The 21,939-nt window shown below is 39.0% G+C and overlaps 1 protein-coding gene across 8 annotated transcripts in view; it reads right to left on the reverse strand.

The window, feature by feature from the left end:
* The window catches only part of neo1a (neogenin 1a), a 203,621-nt gene that overhangs the window by 24,153 nt on the left and 157,529 nt on the right, over positions 1 to 21,939 (reverse strand). For all 8 annotated transcript variants that reach the window (XM_055214607.2, XM_055214658.2, XM_055214647.2 and 5 more), the window contains exons 10-13: positions 17,307 to 17,455; positions 16,123 to 16,261; positions 15,728 to 15,777; positions 3,611 to 3,755 (exon numbers count right to left, since the gene is read on the reverse strand). In XM_055214607.2, coding sequence (XP_055070582.2) covers positions 3,611 to 3,755; positions 15,728 to 15,777; positions 16,123 to 16,261; positions 17,307 to 17,455 — 483 coding nt within the window. The remainder of the gene's footprint in view (positions 1 to 3,610; positions 3,756 to 15,727; positions 15,778 to 16,122; positions 16,262 to 17,306; positions 17,456 to 21,939) is intronic.

The following is a 21,939-nucleotide window of genomic DNA, read 5'->3' on the forward strand; positions in this document are numbered from 1 at the left end:
GCGTTGCACGTCGTGCTGTATGACATACTGACCTATACACGCTACATGATTTTGGCAGCATCGCCCAGAGAGATGCATCTGAAAGGTCTACTTGTACAAATTTGTACCACGCTGCCTGGCAGCAGCAACAACAACAACAGGAAATCGCACAGATTTCACAAGAAAAAAATCGTTTCACACGTTCGATGCCTTGGGCCTGTTCTGTTATTCATAGATGAGGGAATGCCTGCTGTCTTTAAATAAGCCAGCGGTTGTAATTGCTTTAAAATGTTAATAAGCGTCTGTTTAGTCGAATGCAGAAGGCTGTCGCTTTTCCCCTGAGCTGTTTCTCCGGCCTCAGCAGGAAACGGTGGCTCTTGTCTTTTTCTTACACTTCACATTAAACCTTTGAACTACGGCGCTAACACACATCTCAACCGCTGGCACACGACGCACCACGGGAGCTGTGAGAGGGGTCGGCCCTGTGGTAATGTTATTAGATTATGGCCTAGATTAGCGGTTTTACCCTTCAAAGAAGCCAGATCTAAAAAAAAGATGATGGAAATTGTGTTTTTAGTGTTGCATGTGATGTGCACTTCATATATTTTTTTGTAAATTATAATAATACCACTGGCTCAGTGTCGTTTTCTTTTTGTTGTTAATATGAACATCTGATGCGAGATGCCATCTTTAGTACTTTCAACTATTATTAATCCCTGCACGTATTAATATATGCATTTTATTAATAAATAAATTTTGCATTTAATTTAATTAACCAGCAAAATCAGTGCCTAAACACCCATAAACATTTTGCATTAATATTAGGGGTGTCACGATTCTCAAAATCCTCGATTCAATTACATTTTCGATTCTAAGGTCATGATTCGATTCGATTGTCGATTTTAACTTTATTTTTTGAAAGACAAAAAATGCTATGCCATTGTTTATTATTATTATTATTGTTTCACATTTCCTTTTGTTTAAAATGTAACCTGCTGCATCTTGGCGCCTCTCTCACTCTCGCGCACGTGCAGAGAGCTGCGCTATGTCCGAAGTCAGATCACTAGGTAGTAATCCTGTTTATGATATGCATGTCAAGTAGTTGTAGCAATACATGCATTGTGTTTAAAATATAAATCTCTGAGTTTTTTGCTCCGCTTGGCAAGCCGACCGGACGTGACATGGGGGCGTGGCAGCATGGACGATCCCATTTTTTATTTCGAAGTTCGAGGTTGTGACTTAATTTCGATTGATTTCGATTTAAAATCGAAATCGTGACACCCTTAATTAAAGGCACACCGCCAAACTTTTTGGCCACTAGGGGGCGCTAGACATGTATTTTTCACGCATAGCGTCCCTAGAGGCCACAAGCGCCGCAGCACTGTCGCAAAGGAAAAAGAACTGGCCAACCTTAAAACTAAACACTAAACCTTTAAAACGCTAAATGATCAACATTTTGAGGCATCAGGGAGAAACGCAGTCATGTTACAACTTTCTGATGAGGAACTCGTTGTGGCAGAAGCCATTTCTCAATCTGAACGTTGCTGCCTCCGGATGTCGTATTTCTAAGCTGCATACGTCATCAAGACTGTCTTATTTCACAATATTAACAATTACAAAGTTGACTATTATAATTAGTTAATCGTAAATTGTTGCTGTATGCTTATGACTTGCGAATGTAATGCTCAGTTTACCTTAATAAACCAGGCTTGATGACGTATGCAGCCTGCATATTTGACCTCCGGAGGCTGCAGCCGTCCAATTCAGAAACGACCAGAAGTATTTCCTTACATTTTTCGAAACAAATATTGTTGCATCGTCTCTCTCTCTCCCTCGCCACCAGGATTTTCCGCAATGGCGCTCGTTTTTCCTCTCTTTTGTGTGAAAATTGTCGATCCAAATCCAAGTAAACCGATTTGTTTAGGTCTGCCGCTTTGTAATACGTCACGCGAGCGACAGCGAAAGCAAATGAGGAAGAGAGAAGAGAGAAACGCTCGGATCTGATTGGTGAATGAATAGGGTTTGGTTTTACACTGTGTGAGTTTGAGCAAGTTTGACTGCTATAGCATCCTGGATTGTAATGTAAATACAGACAGTAAAAGAAAGGTAAAAACATGAACACGTGAATGCAGCATCTGAATACAGGAAACTATATGCAAGATAATCGCCGTCATTTATAAAGAAGATTGCATTTATGTATGAATCAAGATTGTGAGTTTATATAAAAAATTGCCTTAAAGGGGAATCGAACCCGGGTTGCCCGTGTCATAGGTCCGTGACACTAACACAGTGCCACAAAGTCACATAATAGAAGTTTCTCTCTACACTCCTTAAGTAACCTCCAAATTTTGTAGTTTTTTTTGTGCTCTGGTTACTACCTGAAACCCTAAGTTTTAAAATACGAGTAAAAGTGATACAGACCCCGTCAGGCTATGGTAGACATGTCATTCAACCTATTTAAAGTCGATGTACTATCACAACGGTCTTAAAAATGTATTATGAAGGTTGAAAAATTACATGGTGTCGCTTTAATATGTGCCGTCATTGCATTTAATAGCCTATATCGCGATTACACAACAATGGATGTATCTGCATTAAATAATTCCCTGCCAGCCATTTTTTGAAAAGTTGCCCAATAGCATTTTTTGTGATTTTCCCAAAAGTTTCACTTCCAGGAAAATTGCCTTCCAGGAAAATTTTCTTCTAAAAATATATAACTATATATCTATAATACATACAAATATATCAAATGAAATAACAGAGCCTCTGCTTTCAAACAAACAATAAACAAACAAAACGGGGGAAAAAAAGTTTCTTGTTCAATCTATATATTTTTTTCTCGGCTTGTAAACTCTTAAATATGGGTATTTTTTCTTAAAAAATAATTTTATTTAGCAAAACGCTGAAATAATTGCATTTTTGTGAAGGAGTTTTGTTAGAGATCAGATTCAGAACGATTATCAAAACAACACAAAGTTTAAAATTATATTTGCCTTAGTTTTATTATAAATTGGGTAGGTTCGCCATCTAGTGGATAATCACGGTATTATAGATTAACATTAAATCTCATCAGTAACACGTTTTTATGCAAATGTTTTCTCTTATTTGATGAGATAACTCGTCAATGGTGGGGAAAGAGTTAAGAAAACAAAATTGACCATTAAAAGGATGTTTGTGGTTTGTTATTCAGTCCCTCCAAAAAAACGTGATTATGCGATCATATGACCCAATGCATAAACAGCCAAAGTCTGCATATTTATGCGGGGGCCGCATTGCAAAATATGCGGGGCTTGCACGATTTCATAATCCCTGCATTTTCGTAGCAAAAAGTCATGTATATCTTAGCAGAAAGTTGAAAAATGTTGCATTTACTTCACACATGCGCACCCATGTCCCCTGTTGTCATGGGAATGTTAGGAAGTGATGTAATTACGCGACGTGAACATCAATGAAAAGCTGCAAAAGCAGCTAACAGTTTTAGCTAAAATTGCATAAATATCCTGCATATTCCATCGCATTTTTTAAGAAAACGTGCCCCAAGATCAACGAGGTTAACGCGACTTTCTTTTTTAAAGGGCTCTGCTCAAAACTAAATGGTTTGATGATCTGTTGGAGGTGACGTTCATTTTACCCTCTATGAGTTGAGACAGCTGTGATCCTGAAGTAATCTCTGCAGCTTCGGTCTTCCTCCCGCTCTTCCTGTATCGGATCTTGTAGCCGATGATCTCTCCGTTTTGAGCATCCGTTGCCGGTGGGTTCCATCGGACCATGATGCTCTATGGGTGCACACATCAACAGAAACCAGTGAATAAAAGTGATTACAATCTTACAGACAATTATTTTTAGTTAGTTTTTAGTTAGTACTGATTAAAATCCTCTGGTTAGGTTAAAGGTCCAAAAGCTGTCACTGGGACGGTACCATTTCAAAGCTCTAATATGTACTATTTTTGAGGTACCAATAAGGATCCTTTAGGTACAAAGATGTACTTTTTGAAAGGGTACCTCCCCGGTGACAGCTTATAAGATAGAAAATATAGGATAGGGATATTTCATAAGCTTGTTTTTTTCTTTACATCTCTACTGCCTGTACTATTAAAGGAATATTCAATTTTCTTAAAAGAAAAATCCAGATAATTTACTCACCACCATGTCATCCAAAATGTTGATGTCTTTCTTTGTTCAGTCGAGAAGAAATTATGTTTTTTGAGGAAAACATTGCAGGATTTTTCTCATTGTAATGGACTTTAATAGACACCAACAATTAATACTTAACTCAACACTTAACAGTTTTTTTCAACAGAGTTTCAAAGGACTATAAACGATCCCAAACGAGGCATAAGGGTCTTATCTAGCCAAACGATTGTCATTTTTGACAAGAAAAATAAAAAATATGCTCTTTTAAACCACAACTTTTCGTCTAGGTCTGGTCCAGCGTGACCTAACGTAAATGTGTAGTGACGTAGGGAGGTCACGTGTTACATATATAAAACGCACATTTGCGGACCATTGTAAACAATAAACTGACACAAAGACATTAAGTAGTATCAGTTGACATACAACAACGTAGGAACGGTCCTCTTTCAACACACTTGTAAACACTGGGGCGGAGTTTCGCGTTCGTCCTCTGTGACCTCTTGACGTCATGGCGTATTGCGTGGGGTCACGACCAGATCTAGACGAGAAGTTGTGCTTTAAAAGTGTATATTTGTTATTTTTATTGTCAAAAATGACAATCGTTTTGCTAGATAAGACCCTTATGCCTCGTTTGGGATCGTTTATAGTCCTTTGAAACTTGTTACGTGTTGAGTTAAGTGTTAATTGTTGGTGTCTATTAAAGTCCACTAAAATGAGAAAAATCCCGCAATGTCCTCCTCAAAAAACACAATTTCCTCTGGACCGAACAAAGAAAGACATCAACATTTTGGATGACATGGTGGTGAGTAAATTATCTGAATTTTTCTTTTAAGAAAATGGAACATTCCTTTAAGTATTTACAGTCAAGCTCCATTGCAATAATTGTGAATCAAAATGGACCTGCATTTACCATAAAGCATTTTTTAACCTGTAATATCAAACACATGTGAAACCCCCAGAACAACCACTTTTAATTCATTTTTTTCGAGCACCATGCTGCAGAGTCACTATAGTAACAAGGTGCGGGAATCTAAGTCATTGTTTCCCTTAGGCATCCATTAGAGAATGTGATCGTCTTCATATACAAGTATATGAGCGCTGGCCTGCACCGAAGCCATGAATAATAGATAAAGGTCTGAATGTAGAGGAGCCTGTGGGACTCCGGTTCAAGATAGATGGATGGGGTTTGCTGCAGGGCCTGCGGTGCCTGCTGGGATAATGAAGGCAGAGAGAGGGGCCGCCCAGCAAGGGTGGGAATTAATTATTAGTATCCACAGTTGCCGTGTTCACGGGCCATGAGGGAATTAACCAAATTAAATCTGCACCAAGTATGCAATTACTGCATTTCAATTTTTCTACCAATTCTAGTTTATTTCACTAACTGTTGCTTGTGTTTTCGGTCAACAGAAACTTGTTTTAATTGACTTATGGTTCACAGGGGACCACAACGTTACCACGGGGCTCTTAAATAACTCGCTGTATTCATTAAACATAAGCCAGAATTTACTATTTCTGTTGCGTAGCACCCCAGGGCCACACAATGGGGCATTGATACACTCCATAGAAGCCCTCTTCCAATTAACCATCCACTGCTATAATATACTGCACTGACAAATGCTTCTGTTAGCAATGTAAAGCTTCTTTTATTACTCTGTGTTAATACTTGTCATTGTTCCCTGTGAAATCAACAATACTTGGATTTTGTGTTGCCAGGGTGTTCTTGGTGGTTGTCAAGGTGTTGCTATGCAGCTCTCCTGATTTTGGCAAGTGCTTGATGTCCTCAGGGCAATATAATGTTGACCCTGGGACAATATTTCAATCAACCAATCAGATTTCAGAAATAAGTTTACAGTTTGTTTCAAGTTTAAGCTTACAACCAGGATTACCTACTTCTAGACCATTGTTTTTCACGTATTATTTCAGTCTGATTTTAGAGTTCAGTTATGGTTAGGGTTGAGGTTTAGGATGGATTTAGGTTTTTTACACAATATGTTGCCCTGAGGACATCTCTCACTTGGCAAAATCAGGTTGAGGGTTGTTATGCGATTGCTAGGGTGATCTGGGTGGTTGTCAAGGTGTTGCTATGCAATTGCTAGGGTGTTGCTATGAGATTGCTAAGGTATTCTGGTTAGCTATCAAAGTGTTGCTATGCTATTGTCAGGGTGATCTGGGTGGTTGTCAGGGTGTTGCTATGCGATTGCCAAGGTGATCTGGGTGGTTGTCAAGGTGTTGCTATGCAATTGCTAGGGTGTTGCTATGAGATTGCAAAGGTATTCTGGTTAGCTATCAGAGTGTTGCTATGCTATTGTCAGGGTGATCTGGGTGGTTGTCAAGGTGTTGCTATGAAATTGCTAAGGTGTTATGGGTGGTTGTCAGGGTGTTGCTATGAGTTTGCTAGGGTGTTTTGGGTGGCTGTCAGAGTGCTACTATGCAATTGCCAGGGTGTTTTGGGTGGTTGTCAAGGTGATGCTATGAGATTGCTAGGGTGTTCTGTGTGGTTGTCAGGGTGTTGTTAAGCAATTGCGAGGGTGTTCTGGATGGTTGTCAAGGTGTTGCTATGCGATTGCTAGAGTGTTCTGGGTGGTTATCAGGATGTTGTTATGCAATTGCTAGTGTGTTCTGGATGGTTGTCAAGGTGTTGCTATGCGATTGCTAGAGTGTTTTGGGTGGTTGTCAGGGTGTTGCTATGCAATTGCTAGAGTGTTCTGGGTAGTTGTCAGGGTGTTGTTAAGCAATTGCTAGTGTGTTCTGGGTGGTTGTCAAGGTGTTGCTATGCAATTGCTAGAGTGTTCTGGGTGGTTGTCAGGGTGTTGTTATGCAATTGCTAGGGTGTTCTGGATGGTTGTCAAGGTGTTGCTATGCAATTGCTAAGGTGTTCTGGATGGTTGTCAAGGTGTTCCTATGCGATTGCTAGAGTCTTCTGGGTGGTTGTCAATGTGTTGCTATGCGATTGCTAGAGTGTTCTGGGTGGTTGTCAAGGTGTTGCTATGCAATTGCTAGAGTGTTCTGGGTGGTTGTCAAGGTGTTGCTATGCAATTGCTAAGGTGTTCTGGATGGTTGTCAAGGTGTTCCTATGCGATTGCTAGAGTCTTCTGGGTGGTTGTCAATGTGTTGCTATGCGATTGCTAGAGTGTTCTGGGTGGTTGTCAAAGTGTTGCTATGCATTTTTGTGCTAAAATTGCCCATTGTTTGTTTAATCTAGTTCAAATTAATATGGGTTATTGATCATTTTTACAGCATTTAAACACTGCATTAACTTTTTAGTTATGTATTGTTATGTAAAGCCACTTAAAATGATTAGATTCTTTCCCTTTCTCTGATACAAGCACAATAAGTAGTTGTATTTATTTTTTTGCCATACTGTAAATATATGCTGTAGTATAGCTGTACTATTATTACACACTCTTACTGTAAAACCAGCTAATGTGTGTCGCATAAAGTCTTGGGCCAAATTATGTGGAAAGTTGCAACCTGAAAAAAATGCAACCTGCCGCAAATATTGCAGTTTGGTTGATTTTGGTGTAAATTTGTGATTGCAAAATCCGGCATTGCTTTGTGGTTGCTAAGGTGGTCTGTGTGGTTGTCGTGGCATTTCATGTCTGTAGCATGTTCCAATCTCTAACCCCAAGTTTACAGTACTCCAGCAAGCACTGCTAACTGAAAGTGCTAAACCGCATTATTTCAGTCCATGCAGCAGTAAAGATGCTCATCTGTATTTGACTAAAAACATAAACACATTCATAAATAATAAAAGCACTGGAGAAAGACTTGCATTCCCTGGCAGCTAGACGAATATACGTTGCGTTCATACACAGCCTACACAGGAAGTGGAGACAGAGGAGAAATGATTGGAGGAATGAAGCTTTGTGACAGTTGTGACGTTACGGCTTAATGTTTAATGTTAATGTTTTTAAATTAAACCGCACAGAATTGTCATTCAGGAGTCCAGAGTCTTTTATTCAACTAGTCATTTCGACTTGGACCTCTAGTGCTAGTGGCAGTTTTCAAATTCTGCTCTTCACTCATAAGTAAACATAAGTTCATTCCAAATACACCACAAATGAAATCATAATAATGTAATAATCTCAAGAACAAAAACATTCAAAATATTTTCAGATACCAAATATATATATAAATCAAATATTTTCATTTTAGTCACATTATCAAAACAAATTTCATAATTCCTATATCACATAATAACACACCATATCTCAATGTCACATCTCATGAAATAAAGCATATAAAGAGTCCCTTTTAGACTGTTTTAGACTGTTGCACAATTAATTGTTCATAGGGATCATAGAGTCACGTTAGTGTTTGTGTTCGTGTGTGTGTATGACGTGACGAAGGAAGACAGTTTTAATCTTAAACAGTTTCAGTCCTACCTGAAGTCAGTTGCACAGATAGTTCATATACTGCTTCAGAAGAGCAAACAAACTCACGACATCCAGGCAATGGTCAACTCCAGCCGCCTTGCCCAAACACAGCAGGGAAAGTGTCCTTTAGGATTGGCAATAATGATTATCCCAACATTTCACTGTAGAGCAGCCGGCATGCACATCTCAGTACCACCGCAATCTGTTGTCTGCTTTCTTTTCCGCCGCATCGCAGCAATAATCACGTCAGCTTTTCCAGCATCGATAAACACTGCGATGTGATAACCAAGCGTGTTCCAAAACTCTTAGCCGTGCAGCCAGCGGGTTCTATATCTATAACTTCAGTCGTCAAACTTTCTTCCGTTCCCCCTTCACGCCGTTTCATTCATAAACTCCTCACCGAACTCTAACGCACACACCTGTCGAGGCTTACTACGATCTTGTCGTCACAGGCTTCCTTTCGCCTTATCAGAGTTTTTCCTCAATGAACGCGTTGCATTGTGGTTAATGTAGTCTCACTTCCGTCTCACTCCCCCCCCCTTGAACAAAACGTCTCGTAGTTTCAGAGATGTGCAAATATTAAAATCCTAAGAACTCCTCTTCCTCATCTGAGGACTCCTTAAAAAGATCAAGTACCTTTTGTTTCTCTTGTGCCTCTAGCTCTGAGGCAGTTGGATAACAGGGTTTTAAATTACAGACGTGGACATTGCGAATATCCTCTCCTGTAGACTCCAGCACTATTTTGTAGTTTACCGGTCCCATTTGTTGTATTACCCGGTAGGGTCCCTTCCACTTTGGCGCAAGTTTGGCAGTGAAGTTTTCCCTTGCACTGGATTGTGGGAATCGTCTCATCCACACTCTATCTTTCTCTTTGAATAAAACATCCCTTCGGTGCTTATTATAGTTTCGAAGCTGTCGTAAGGAAGCTTTTTCAGCATTCTCTCTGGCTTTTGCTTGGAGTTGGTTCAAATGATCAACTACATCATAGCTGGGAGCATCTGGTGAAAGATCAGGAGTTTTAACTTTAAGAAGCTTGTCCATCGGGCTCTGTAATTTTCTTCCTAAGTGTAGTTCTGCAGGTGACATTTTGGTGGTTTCTTGCACAGACGAATTTATGGCAAATCTGAGTTCTGGCAGATATTGGTCCCATCGCTTGTGGTTATCTTCCACGTAGGCTGCGATCATACTCTTCAGAGTTCGGTTGACCCTTTCGGTCATGTTTGTCTGCGGATGGTAAGCTGTCGTCAGCTTAGGTGTTACATTCCAACTTTCACATAATTCTTTGAATAAGGCTGACACAAACTGTGTGCCTCTGTCAGAAACTAGAAAGTCTGGGACTCCCCATCGAGTAAGGATCTCCTTTCTGAATACGGTAGCAACTGTCTTTGCTGTAGCAGTACGTAAAGGGAAAATTTCTACCCACCGGGTGAAGTAATCAACAAAAACCAAAAGGAAGTCATTCCGGTTAGTGCTACGTGGTAACGGGCCCATTATATCTACACCTAGCATCTGATTCGGTCGAGTGGTAACAATTTTTTGCATCTTTCCAGCAGGTTTCTGTTGACTAACTTTTAAGGTCTGGCATTTGATGCACCTTTTTACAAACTGCTTGATGTCGGACCACATTCCTGGCCAGAACGCCATAGCTTGAATTCTTTTGTAGGTCTTATAAATCCCTGCATGACCACTCATAGGGCTAGAATGATAGTGTTGCAGTATACAAGGTACAAGATCTTTTGGAATGAAGAGACGGTAATGGTAACTGTTGTCAGAAGATTGGGTTTTGATATAAAGCTTATCTTCAATGACTTCATATTTAGCCTGCTGATCCCCACTGTTCTCAGCTAAAGCTTGAAATATTTTCACAATTTCCGAGTCATTATGCTGTTTTTCCCAGATCAATTCCTCAGTTACTGGAAGAGTGCTGACATCCTTTGGATCCCCATAAAGGTTACATGTCAGGGGGGAATTGACTCGTGAAAGGGCATCAGGGACTGCATTCAATTTGCCTTTTCGATATTCCACAATGAAATCATACTTTTGCAATTGCAGAGCCCATCGAATAAGCCGACTGGTAGTTTTGGGTGAATTCATTACCCACTGCAAGGCAGCGTGATCTGTGATGACTGTGAACATTCTGGTCTCAAGGTAGTGTTGCCATTTGTCTAAGGCCCAAACTACAGCTAGGCATTCCTTCTCAGTGGCTGAATAATTTGACTCAGCCTGGTTAATAGTTCTGCTGGCATAAGCTATGACCTCTTCCACACCTTGTCCTCGCTTCTGGGTTAGCACTGCACCAAGCCCTGTCTCGCTAGCATCGGTGTATACCACAAAAGGTTGCTCCAAATTGGGATGTCCAAGGATGGGTGGCGTCATTAAGTATGCCTTAAGCTGCTCAAAAGCCTGTTGGCATTGCTGTGTCCACTGAAAAATTCTTCCTTTTCTCTTTAAAGCATTAAGAGGTTCAGCGATCCTAGAAAAATTAGGAACAAAGCGGTGGTACCACCCGGCAAGTCCCAGAAAGCGTTGAAGTTCCTTAAGATTCTTTGGCACCGGGTAGGTACGAATAGCTTCCACTTTGCTGGGGTCAGCCGCAATGCCTTGGACATTAATCACATGTCCCAAGAATGTTACTTCTTGCAGGCAGAACTTACTTTTTTTGAGGTTGATTGTTAAGCCAGCTTTTTGTAATTTTTGGAAGACACTTTGAAGATCAATGAAATGCTGAGTAATGGATGGAGAGTAGACAATAATATCGTCAATATATACCAAACACACACCTCCACGCAGGTCTCCCAAAACAGTCTCCATGAGGCGTTGAAAGGTGGCTGGGGCATTTTTAAGCCCAAAGGCCATCACGTTAAAATGGAATAATCCAGCAGGGGTGACAAAGGCAGTCTTGGCTTTACTGGCAGCATCCATGGTTACTTGCCAGTACCCACTATTAAGGTCCAGAGTTGAAAAGATGGCTGATCCTGATAGTTATTCTAGGATTTCATTAAGATTTGGCATGGGATATGCATCACTGTCAGTTATAGCATTTAATTTGCGATAGTCTACGCAAAATCGAAGCTTTCCGTCTTTTTTCGGCACTAGGACCACAGGAGACGCCCAGCCTGACTCTGATGGCTCCACAATTCCCGCCTCTTGCATTTCTTGGAGTTGTTGTTTGACAATAGCTTGTTTAGCTGGTGACATTCTATAAGGTTTTTGCTTTATGGGAATTTGATGATGTGTATAAATTTTGTGTTGAAGCACATCTGTCCGTCCCACACGGAGAGTACATACTTGAGAGTTTGCTGTTAACAGTTGACTCAAGTGTTGTTTCTGAGCAGGGTGTAACTGAGCTGCTTCAACTGCTTGGTTAATAAAGGTGATGTCATCTTCATTGTGAGCTTTAAAAGGACAGGGTGGTGTGAAGGGTGGAACAGCGCTTAACAAGGAAATACCACCTGTTGTTGGGTGTTGAGCATGACTTCCTTGTTTTACTTGGTTTCCCTTTTGCACACTTTGTATTAGAGTTGGAACACTGGCATGCCCAGGTTGGAAGCAGTAATCCACTTCTGGTTCAGTTGCAAAGGAATATTTCCCATCAAAGACTTTTAAGAGCATACCACTGAAGAACATAAAATCTAGTCCTAGGACAAGAAGATAAGCTAGGGCTTGGGATGTTAACACCGCAACAGGGAGAGTACAAACTTGGTCATGAACTTGAAGAGAGACATTAAACCATCCAAGTGGTATTTCTGCTTTCCCGTTGGCCAAGTATAAAGGTCCCAGACCCCAGGGGCTAAGGCCTTGTTCAGTTTCATCTAGGTCTTTCCATAACTGTTCATGGATTAAGGTGTAACTTGCTCCGGTATCTACTATGGCTTTACCTTCCCATTTTTCAATAATGACTGGCACAATTAACTGTTGTGGTATGACAGCAGTGTGTTGTTTCTGGGTGGTGGTTATTTTCTTTTGTATTACATTTGCCGCAGTCATTGAATTATTGCTGGGTTTTCCTTTAGTTTTAGAAGGAAAAGACTGTTGCTGCAATGGTGGAATAGACTGAGAAGCCAGTGTGAAATGTGGACAATTTCCAGGAGCATGAAACCCCTTACATCTCCAACACTGTACCTGTGGCTTATCTGCAGATCGATTCATTGTTGTTAAAGGGCCCTTAAACCCACTTTGTCCATGTTTTGAACTCAATCGGTAGTCATATTGTAACTGTTGGACATGATCTTTCTCGATTTGTTGTCCTAGTCGTACCAATTCCTCCACAGTTGTTACACGACCTCGCAGTTGGCTAGCAAGATAAGGCTTCATATTTTTCAAAGTCATCTTGACCAGATCAGGCTCAGTTAGTGCAGGCTTCCACCTTTTACACAGTGCTCTATATGTAAAAGCAAAGTCTCTAATGGACTCTCTCTCTCCTTGAGTTCGTATTCTGACACGCTCCGCAAGCTCATCTTCATAATCCTCTGACAGGAAAGCAGTCCGGAATGAAGACTGAAACTCACTCCAAGTATTTATTGTGCCTCTGGCTACCTCCCACCAATCCCGGGCGGTGCCATGTAAAACTGTCCGAAAAGTGGCTAGGATCTCCAGATCAGACAGAGGATGTAATGCAAGGAAATCTTGACATTTTGTTAAATATAGCAAAGGATCTGAATCATCTGAAATTCTTCCAAAAGTAGGAAAGTTCAGTTTTAGATGATCACTCTTAACAGCAACAGCATTTATAGGGGGACACACATTGGACTGGAGCGAGGAATCATTATGAAGATCATCCTCCCTTGCTTGGGAATCCGTGCCTCTTGACAATTCATTTATTCTGTCACTTAGAAGTTCAAGCTGAGAAGTCCAGAGGGTGAGATCTTTAGCATATTTCTCATAACTTTTTGTAAAGTTTTGCTGTGCAATCTTCATATCTTGCTGTATTTCCAGTTGAAATTGTTCCATTGTAAAACGAATATTTGATGACAATGATTTCTCAATATGTTGGAGTTCCTCGGAGATTAACAACTTCATTGTCTTAACCATATGGTCGGCCTCTGTCTCGGAATGTTGTCTGGAAATCGATTGAATTGTTGTGATTTGTTGTGTGTGGCTATCAACCTTCTCAGACAGACTTTTTAACTGCCTTTCATGTTGAGAAGAAGTGGCTTTTACTTCACTAGTAAGTGTACTTAAGGCCGCCTCCTGTTTTCCCATAAAGTCAAATAATTTTTTCCAGTTATCTTGGACCTGAACAGTAATTTGTCCAATCTCCCTTGCTGGGGTTGGAACCATCGCAGGCAACTCATACTGGGCACCATTTAAAGAAACTGAAGAAGCACTAGTCGCGGCCTCTTCTGACAATGGAGTACACAGCTGCATAGGGTCATCATTATTATCGTTATTCCTTGCCAAGTCTGGCCTAGGGGTACTACAGCCACTAAGTAATGGATCAAATTGCACATGAGGCCCTGATTGTAAAATACTGGATTGGACATGGGTAGAGGGATAATTGGGCAACCGAGTTTGTGGGACAGGTGGCCAGACTGGAGTTGTAACCTCTGGGACATCCATGTCCAGTAAGGATATTGTAGGGTGTAAACTATCTGCCATATTATCTGCAGTGTAGCATATACACTATGTTTGAGGTGTTCAAAGTGTGAGATATTTAGTGTTTTGTCAATTTTTGATGCAAAAAAAATAATAATTATATATATATATATATGAATAAAAATAAAAATAAATTACACAAGCAATATAAGTAAGTGTATGATAGTCAAATGTTATACTTCACAAATCAACTTAACCTGCTTACAAACAAACTTATCACATCCAAGTTCTGAACATATTCACTTTACATCATCAGGTAAGGTAAGGTGTAAGGTAAACCCACATTAAAATGAATTTCCAGTTACATAGTAATGCACTTTATACCCATCCAGTTAAATGTATTCATTCATATAAAGTACAAGTTTTAACAGCTCTTTACTGTCTTTACGCAATCTTACAAGACGAACAAAATAACAAAATACATCAATTAATGAACCAAGATAACCAAAGCATGTTAACCGTTGGTCTCAGGTCCCTGTTCGGGCGCCATTTTCTGGGACGTTACGGCTTAATGTTTAATGTTAATGTTTTTAAATTAAACCGCACAGAATTGTCATTCAGGAGTCCAGAGTCTTTTATTCAACTAGTCATTTCGACTTGGACCTCTAGTGCTAGTGGCAGTTTTCAAATTCTGCTCTTCACTCATAAGTAAACATAAGTTCATTCCAAATACACCACAAATGAAATCATAATAATGTAATAATCTCAAGAACAAAAACATTCAAAATATTTTCAGATACCAAATATATATATAAATCAAATATTTTCATTTTAGTCACATTATCAAAACAAATTTCATAATTCCTATATCACATAATAACACACCATATCTCAATGTCACATCTCATGAAATAAAGCATATAAAGAGTCCCTTTTAGACTGTTTTAGACTGTTGCACAATTAATTGTTCATAGGGATCATAGAGTCACGTTAGTGTTTGTGTTCGTGTGTGTGTATGACGTGACGAAGGAAGACAGTTTTAATCTTAAACAGTTTCAGTCCTACCTGAAGTCAGTTGCACAGATAGTTCATATACTGCTTCAGAAGAGCAAACAAACTCACGACATCCAGGCAATGGTCAACTCCAGCCGCCTTGCCCAAACACAGCAGGGAAAGTGTCCTTTAGGATTGGCAATAATGATTATCCCAACACTTCACTGTAGAGCAGCCGGCATGCACATCTCAGTACCACCGCAATCTGTTGTCTGCTTTCTTTTCCGCAGCATCGCAGCAATAATCACGTCAGCTTTTCCAGCATCGATAAACACTGCGATGTGATAACCAAGCGTGTTCCAAAACTCTTAGCCGTGCAGCCAGCGGGTTCTATATCTATAACTTCAGTCGTCAAACTTTCTTCCGTTCCCCCTTCACGCCGTTTCATTCATAAACTCCTCACCGAACTCTAACGCACACACCTGTCGAGGCTTACTACGATCTTGTCGTCACAGGCTTCCTTTCGCCTTATCAGAGTTTTTCCTCAATGAACGCGTTGCATTGTGGTTAATGTAGTCTCACTTCCGTCTCACAGTGTTCCAGCAGACCATACCGCAGATATGCTGCTCTGAGCAATTTTATTACAACAACAGATAAGTGTCTGGGTCAGACCTGTACTACACTTCTGTAAATATATCACACATACTAACCTTAGAGTTCAACACCTCGACACTCAGATTCTGTGGAGGAGCACTGGGGACTGAGCACAGGAGAGCAGAGTTAGTCAACATATAGACCATGTAATATGTCTTTTATCTATATATATCTGTGTCAGAACATGAAAAAAAACACAGATTCTGTCATTAAAATACATAGGACTCATAAACCAAAAGCTTGATGCAAAACTTAATAATACAATTTTTTATGTCAGAATTACATGAACTGAGTTTATTTCCATCTCATCCATGATAGTTTTACACATAATTTAACAATATAAAGTTTGTAATAATTACACTATGTGCTCCACTAGGACCCTTAGAAGCAATGTGGATGAAACTGACTATCATCACAAACCCATAGCAAATAAAAAGTGAAGTGTTTGTACCATCAGAGTAGGTTCGTACGGATACATCCTCCGTGGAGACTCCAGGACCGTGTTTGTTATAAGCCACGACTCTAAAACTATACTCGGTGAACTTCTTCAGTCCAGTCATTGTGTAAGACAGCGTGTTCACCTCCAGATCCTGACAAAATCACACAAGACGATCTGAATGGCTGATATCCTATGACACTACATAGTAACACAATTATATGATAATTATAAACAATTATATTTCCCAGACAGGGTTTAGATTAATCCATGACTAGGCCTTAGTTATATATTACGGCATTTAAGTCGTTTTTACAAACAAACCTTACAAAAACAACACGGGCACTAATATATGTTAAAGACGACATTTCACAAGATCTTTTTTAAGATGTCAAATAAATCTTTGGTGTCCCCATATGTAAAGTTTTAGTTCAAAATACCATATAGATAACTTATTATAACATGTTAAAATTGCCACTTTGTAGGTGTGAGCAGCAATGTGCCATTTTGGGTGTGTCCTTTAAAATGCAAATGAGCTGATCTCTGCACTAAATGGTAGTGCAGATTAAGGGGCGATATTATCCCCCTCTGACATCACAAGGGGGCCCAATTTCAATGACCTATTTTTTCACATGCTTGTAGAGAATGGTTTAACAAAATTAAGTTACTGGGTTGGTCTTTTTCACCTTTTCTAGGTTGATAGAAGCACTGGGGACCCAATTATAGCACTTAAACTTGGAAAAAGTCAGTTTTTATGACATTTTCCAATTTAAGATACATCAGTACAAGGTGTTTTGAATTTAAGGCAGCTCAAACATACATTTTAGTACAGGATTAGGATAAGCCCTATCTATAATGTCTTTCAGAAATAAAACCAAGCATTATACAATTTACAATATGATGATAAATAACCTTTTAATACTTTTGAAACCTGGCATTAATAAACCTATGGAGATTAAACTGCAATTTCCAATTCATTCTTATTACATTCAAACTCTATGGAACTAAAGCATCCATTAATAAAAATTACACAAAAACATTTCTCATTTGTGTTCTCATTACTTAAAAACCATCATAAGATCCAGAGAGAGATCACCAGCTGCCCTCCACAAACACTGCACAACTATGTAAGGATCTTACAATGCTTCATGGGACATTTTATTGGAGAAAGCCGAGTGACGCCGGAGGTCCGGTGTTACCTGTTCATTGTCCACACCCTTCTCCAGGTAGTAGATTTTGTAGTGTTGGATCTCACCGTTACCCGTGAGTGGTACGTCCCAGCTGAGACTAACCGTAGAGGGAGAGGTCACCACCGCCTGCAGGTTAGGAGCAGGACCAGGTACCTGGACTATAACACAGAATATATAAAGAAAAACAGTTAAAATGTGTGCAATAATGCACTAGAATAAATACAATCGATTTTAATTAATAAACAACATGGGGTGCAATTATTGGTGCCACCAAAAAGTAAGGTTTTTTCGGCCACTGTGTAAAATATTTCCCCTTTGAGAAGCAACCGACCGTCCAATGAGATTTGAGATTGGCACCCTTGCACAAAAATACAGCGGTAAACACACCGAAGCAGCAGCTAAGCATATAAAGAGTTAGGTTCCAAAACCTGATAAACGTCATTTAAAAATAAAAAGTTACCGCCAAAATCAATATTGTATCTAATCAGTATTAAAAAGTACATTTTTCATTTTACGCAAAATTCAATATCCCCCGTGTTATTCTGTCATCTTTTCCCCATTTTTTCCAAAATGCGATAAACGCCAGTCCTGCTTCTCTGCAGAATGCAACAAATCCGCTCAACAAATCACAGCACCATTCCACGCATTGTAAACAATAATGGTGGCGCTTTGAATACACACCGAATCCTAGTTTTCCTCATCTAGTACTTCGTGATCACCAAACAAACAAAAACAAAGTAATAATTTGATGGCATTGATAAACCTGTGGTTTTTTGAAGCGGGAAAGAAATGTCAAATCGAATAATCTACGCGAGAGGCACTTGGGCGAAAGAAAAATGCCGGCTGTTGCTTATTCTCACACGACAGCATTAAGCTTCTGTCATGCTAACACATTCACCCCAGGGGATCTTATTAAAAACGTTCCATTATTTTATTTGAAGTCAACGAAAATCGAGTAGAACCCAAACATTTTACCGCCAAGATGATCGCTGTCAAAAAAGTTCAGTGACGACATCCCAAGTATAACAGCAGCAATGACAGTGTTCTTAGTATGACAAAGTAAGTGTTTAGATTAATGTCATCAGTGTTTATTTTTTGTCAGTGTATACCACTAGTCAACTAAATGAATATAACATGGCAAAGATGAATGCACATTTATATATTGATTCAACAGATTTATAGCATTTTGAAAAAAACTATCAGTTTTTTATAATAAATCTTTGAAAATCAAATTATGGATTTGAATTTTTTTTTACGTTATTATAACCCAAAGATGCTATGTGAAAGTTTGTAACAAAAAATTGTGGTTTTCAACACCTCCTTGGTATAGAAAACACATTTTTACCCAAATTAGTCAAAATTAATTTATTGCGTTTTGGAACCAAACTCTTCATATATACAACAAATATTTAATTAACCTTTTGCATTTTATTCTTTATTTATATCTTGAAGAAAATTATTTTTTGGTGCTGTTTAGGTACACCACAACGTAATATATTTATTTACTAATATCTAAGTACAATATGTATAACACTTAAGTTAATTCTTATATGCACTCATATGATTTATATAATGGGACGATTCGCCGGCCATCCGTTTCGCTTTTTCGCTTTGCGATTTTCTTAAAAAAAAAAATCTAGATAATTTACTCACCACGATGTCATCCAAAATGTTGATGTCTTTCTTTGTTCAGTCGAGAAGAAATTATGTTTTTTGAGGAAAACATTTCAAGATTTTTCTCATTTGAATGGACTTTAATAGACACCAACAATTAATACTTAACTCAACACTTAACAGTTTTTTCAACAGAGTTTCAAAGGGCTCTAAATGATCCCAAACGAGGCATAAGGGTCTTATCTAGCGAAACGATTGTCATTTTTGCCAAGAATAATAAAAATATGCACTTTTTAACCACAACTTCTCGTCTTCCTCCAGTCGTGTGACGCGCCAGCGCGACCTCACGTAATACGTCATCACGTCAAGAGGACACGGATGACTTATCGAAACTACGCCCCAGTGTTTACAAGTGTGGAGAAAGAGGACCGTTCCGACGTTATTGTATGTCGAATGATACTAATTAATGTCTTTGTGTCAGTTTATTGTTTAAAATTTTCCGCAAATGTTCGTTTCATATATGTAACACGTGACCTTTCGACGTCACTACGCAATTACGTGAAATCGCGCTGGCTCGTCACACAGCCGGAGATAGACGAGAAGTTGTGGTTTAAAAGTGCATTTTTTTCTTGTCAAAAATTACCATCGTTTCGCTAGATAAGACCCTTATGCCCCGTTTGGGATCGTTTAGAGTCCTTTGAAACTGCAATTTTAAACTGCATTAAAAAAGTTAAGGTTTTTAAAGTCCATTAAAATGAGAAAAATCCTGGAATGTTTTCCTCAAAAAACATAATTTCTTCTCGACTGAACAAAGAAAGACATCAACATTTTGGATGCAGGGCTTCAGACTGCCACCAAATGGTGGCATTTTGCCACCAAAATTTGAGGGTGTGCCAATGAATTTTACATCCAGTAAATTTGAACACCTTTTTTGTGATGTGACACTGAATTTGAAACAGCACACTACTTTCTGCATATATCATTAAAGTATTTATTAGTAATACAGTGGAAATTAGTAGAAATGTGAATATTTGGTTAGCATGTTGATTTACAGTGTGTGCCCCTAAATTTTCTGGTTGCGCCCCTAAAATTTTCAGTTGGGGGCCACTGTGCTTCTAGTGAAAAAAGTTAGTCTGGAGCACTGGGATGACATGGTGGTGAGTAAATTAACTGGATTTTTTTTTAAGAAAATTGACTAATAATGCATGTTTTATTGATATAGTACAGTTACACTTACATTGAGGCAAATATTTTTATATATTGTCATGACCATCTACCAGCTTTTATCTTTATTCCATTTTTACTTTCTGTCATGCATATAAAGCACATTGAATCTCAAATAAATTGATATAGATAAGAGAGAGTGCAAGCTTTGTGATGCTTTGGCAATACTGTAAAAAAAACAATCCCGCCAGGCTAAATTGAACAGAGAGTGAAATCTGTTCTCGGCTTAGCGTATGACAGTGACGTGTGACTGACTGGTAGAAACCACCGGCAGCCTCCCAGCTCGCACGGCAGGATTTATTTCATTTAATTTGCTTAACGGAGCGAGGAGAATGGAAATGAGATTCTATGTTGCTTAACTTTTGTTTACTTGCTAGGGTCATGAATCATTACATTCAATTATAAGCTCCGATGAGAGTCTGTGTTAAATCTCATGTTTTCCCACTGAGATGCTTCAGGACCCGTCACGTGAAGCCCATCTAAACTAAGCTCCACATTACATAAAATATAACGTAAAGACCATGAACGTAAGGTGCATGACAAAGTCATTTAGCAGACACAATATGCAACATGCAATATACTTCTTATCACCTGAAGTTGTTTTTATTTGAAACAAAAGCATGAAATAAAAGGAATATAAGATATTTAAACATGGCATGTCAAGATGAGGGTATATGATGTCAATCATTTCTTTTTTTAGGAAAACTGTCCCTTTAAATGTTTGCTAAAAGTTCTAGTTTATCCTTTAAATAGTGAAACTATTCCTGTCATAAGTATAAACCCTCTATGAATCATGTAGCAAACTTTGATCAAAGTTCCTGGCGTGATCTCAGACTGACTGCGTGATAAATTAAGCGACTTTATCTCAGCTACACAGACATCCAATGCCTGATGTCTTACTGGATTGGATCGGGCGCCTACACTGGATTTACTGCAAGGCTAAAAGTATATGTGTGTGTGGGTTTGTGCTGATATTCATTCATAACTTTGGACACGAAAAGTATACGTGTGAGCCTCAGAGCCTGATCTCTACGCAGCAGGATCCCCGGGTGTGCCAGGATCCCGCTAACACACATTATAAAGTGCTTACTGCCGTCTGAGCCAAGGACGCACAGAGGAGCAAGTCTGACCCAGAAACAGTCTCTCCTGTGCTGATAATGTTTCACACTGATGGAGTCGGGCCATGTACCTTCGGCGCAAGATATGAGCTCGCTTAAAAACCCAGTGGGTGTTCACTTGTGCTTACATCTATAATGAGATTTTAAACTGACATCAAGGCATTAGAAATGTTTTGGAAAAAAGATCTCCAGAGAAATCGTCAGGCATAATCTCCTAGGCCCGAAAGTACATAAACACAAACACGTGGCACTATAAAAGCTCAGTGTTACGTGCTGTTGTTGCGTTAGGAAATATGCCTGAATGCAATTTTTAATGTAACACAAGCATGGCTGGAATGGGGATCTTTGGCAGACATAACTTCTATGGTTAGCTTTCTCCTTCATGATTAGGGTTGCAAAATTCCGGGAAAAACTTTCCATGGGAATTAACAGGAATATATGTGAATAAACAGGAATTAATGTGAATAAACTGGGAATTTGACAAAATTGCAGGGTTGCATATAACAGGAAGCTTAAATGTAGTAAACAAAAATATTTTGTTTATTTTATTTTTATCTCACAGATAATTTCTTAAATCGTGCACACAAAATAATGTCAAAATGTCCATATGAATTCATGTAAATTACATAATGTTGCTTAAAACTTTTTAAAACTTTAAAAGTTTGGACACATTATTATTTTAATGT

The sequence above is a fragment of the Misgurnus anguillicaudatus genome, chromosome 21, assembly GCF_027580225.2.
Source record: "Misgurnus anguillicaudatus chromosome 21, ASM2758022v2, whole genome shotgun sequence".
Taxonomy (NCBI): domain Eukaryota; kingdom Metazoa; phylum Chordata; class Actinopteri; order Cypriniformes; family Cobitidae; genus Misgurnus; species Misgurnus anguillicaudatus.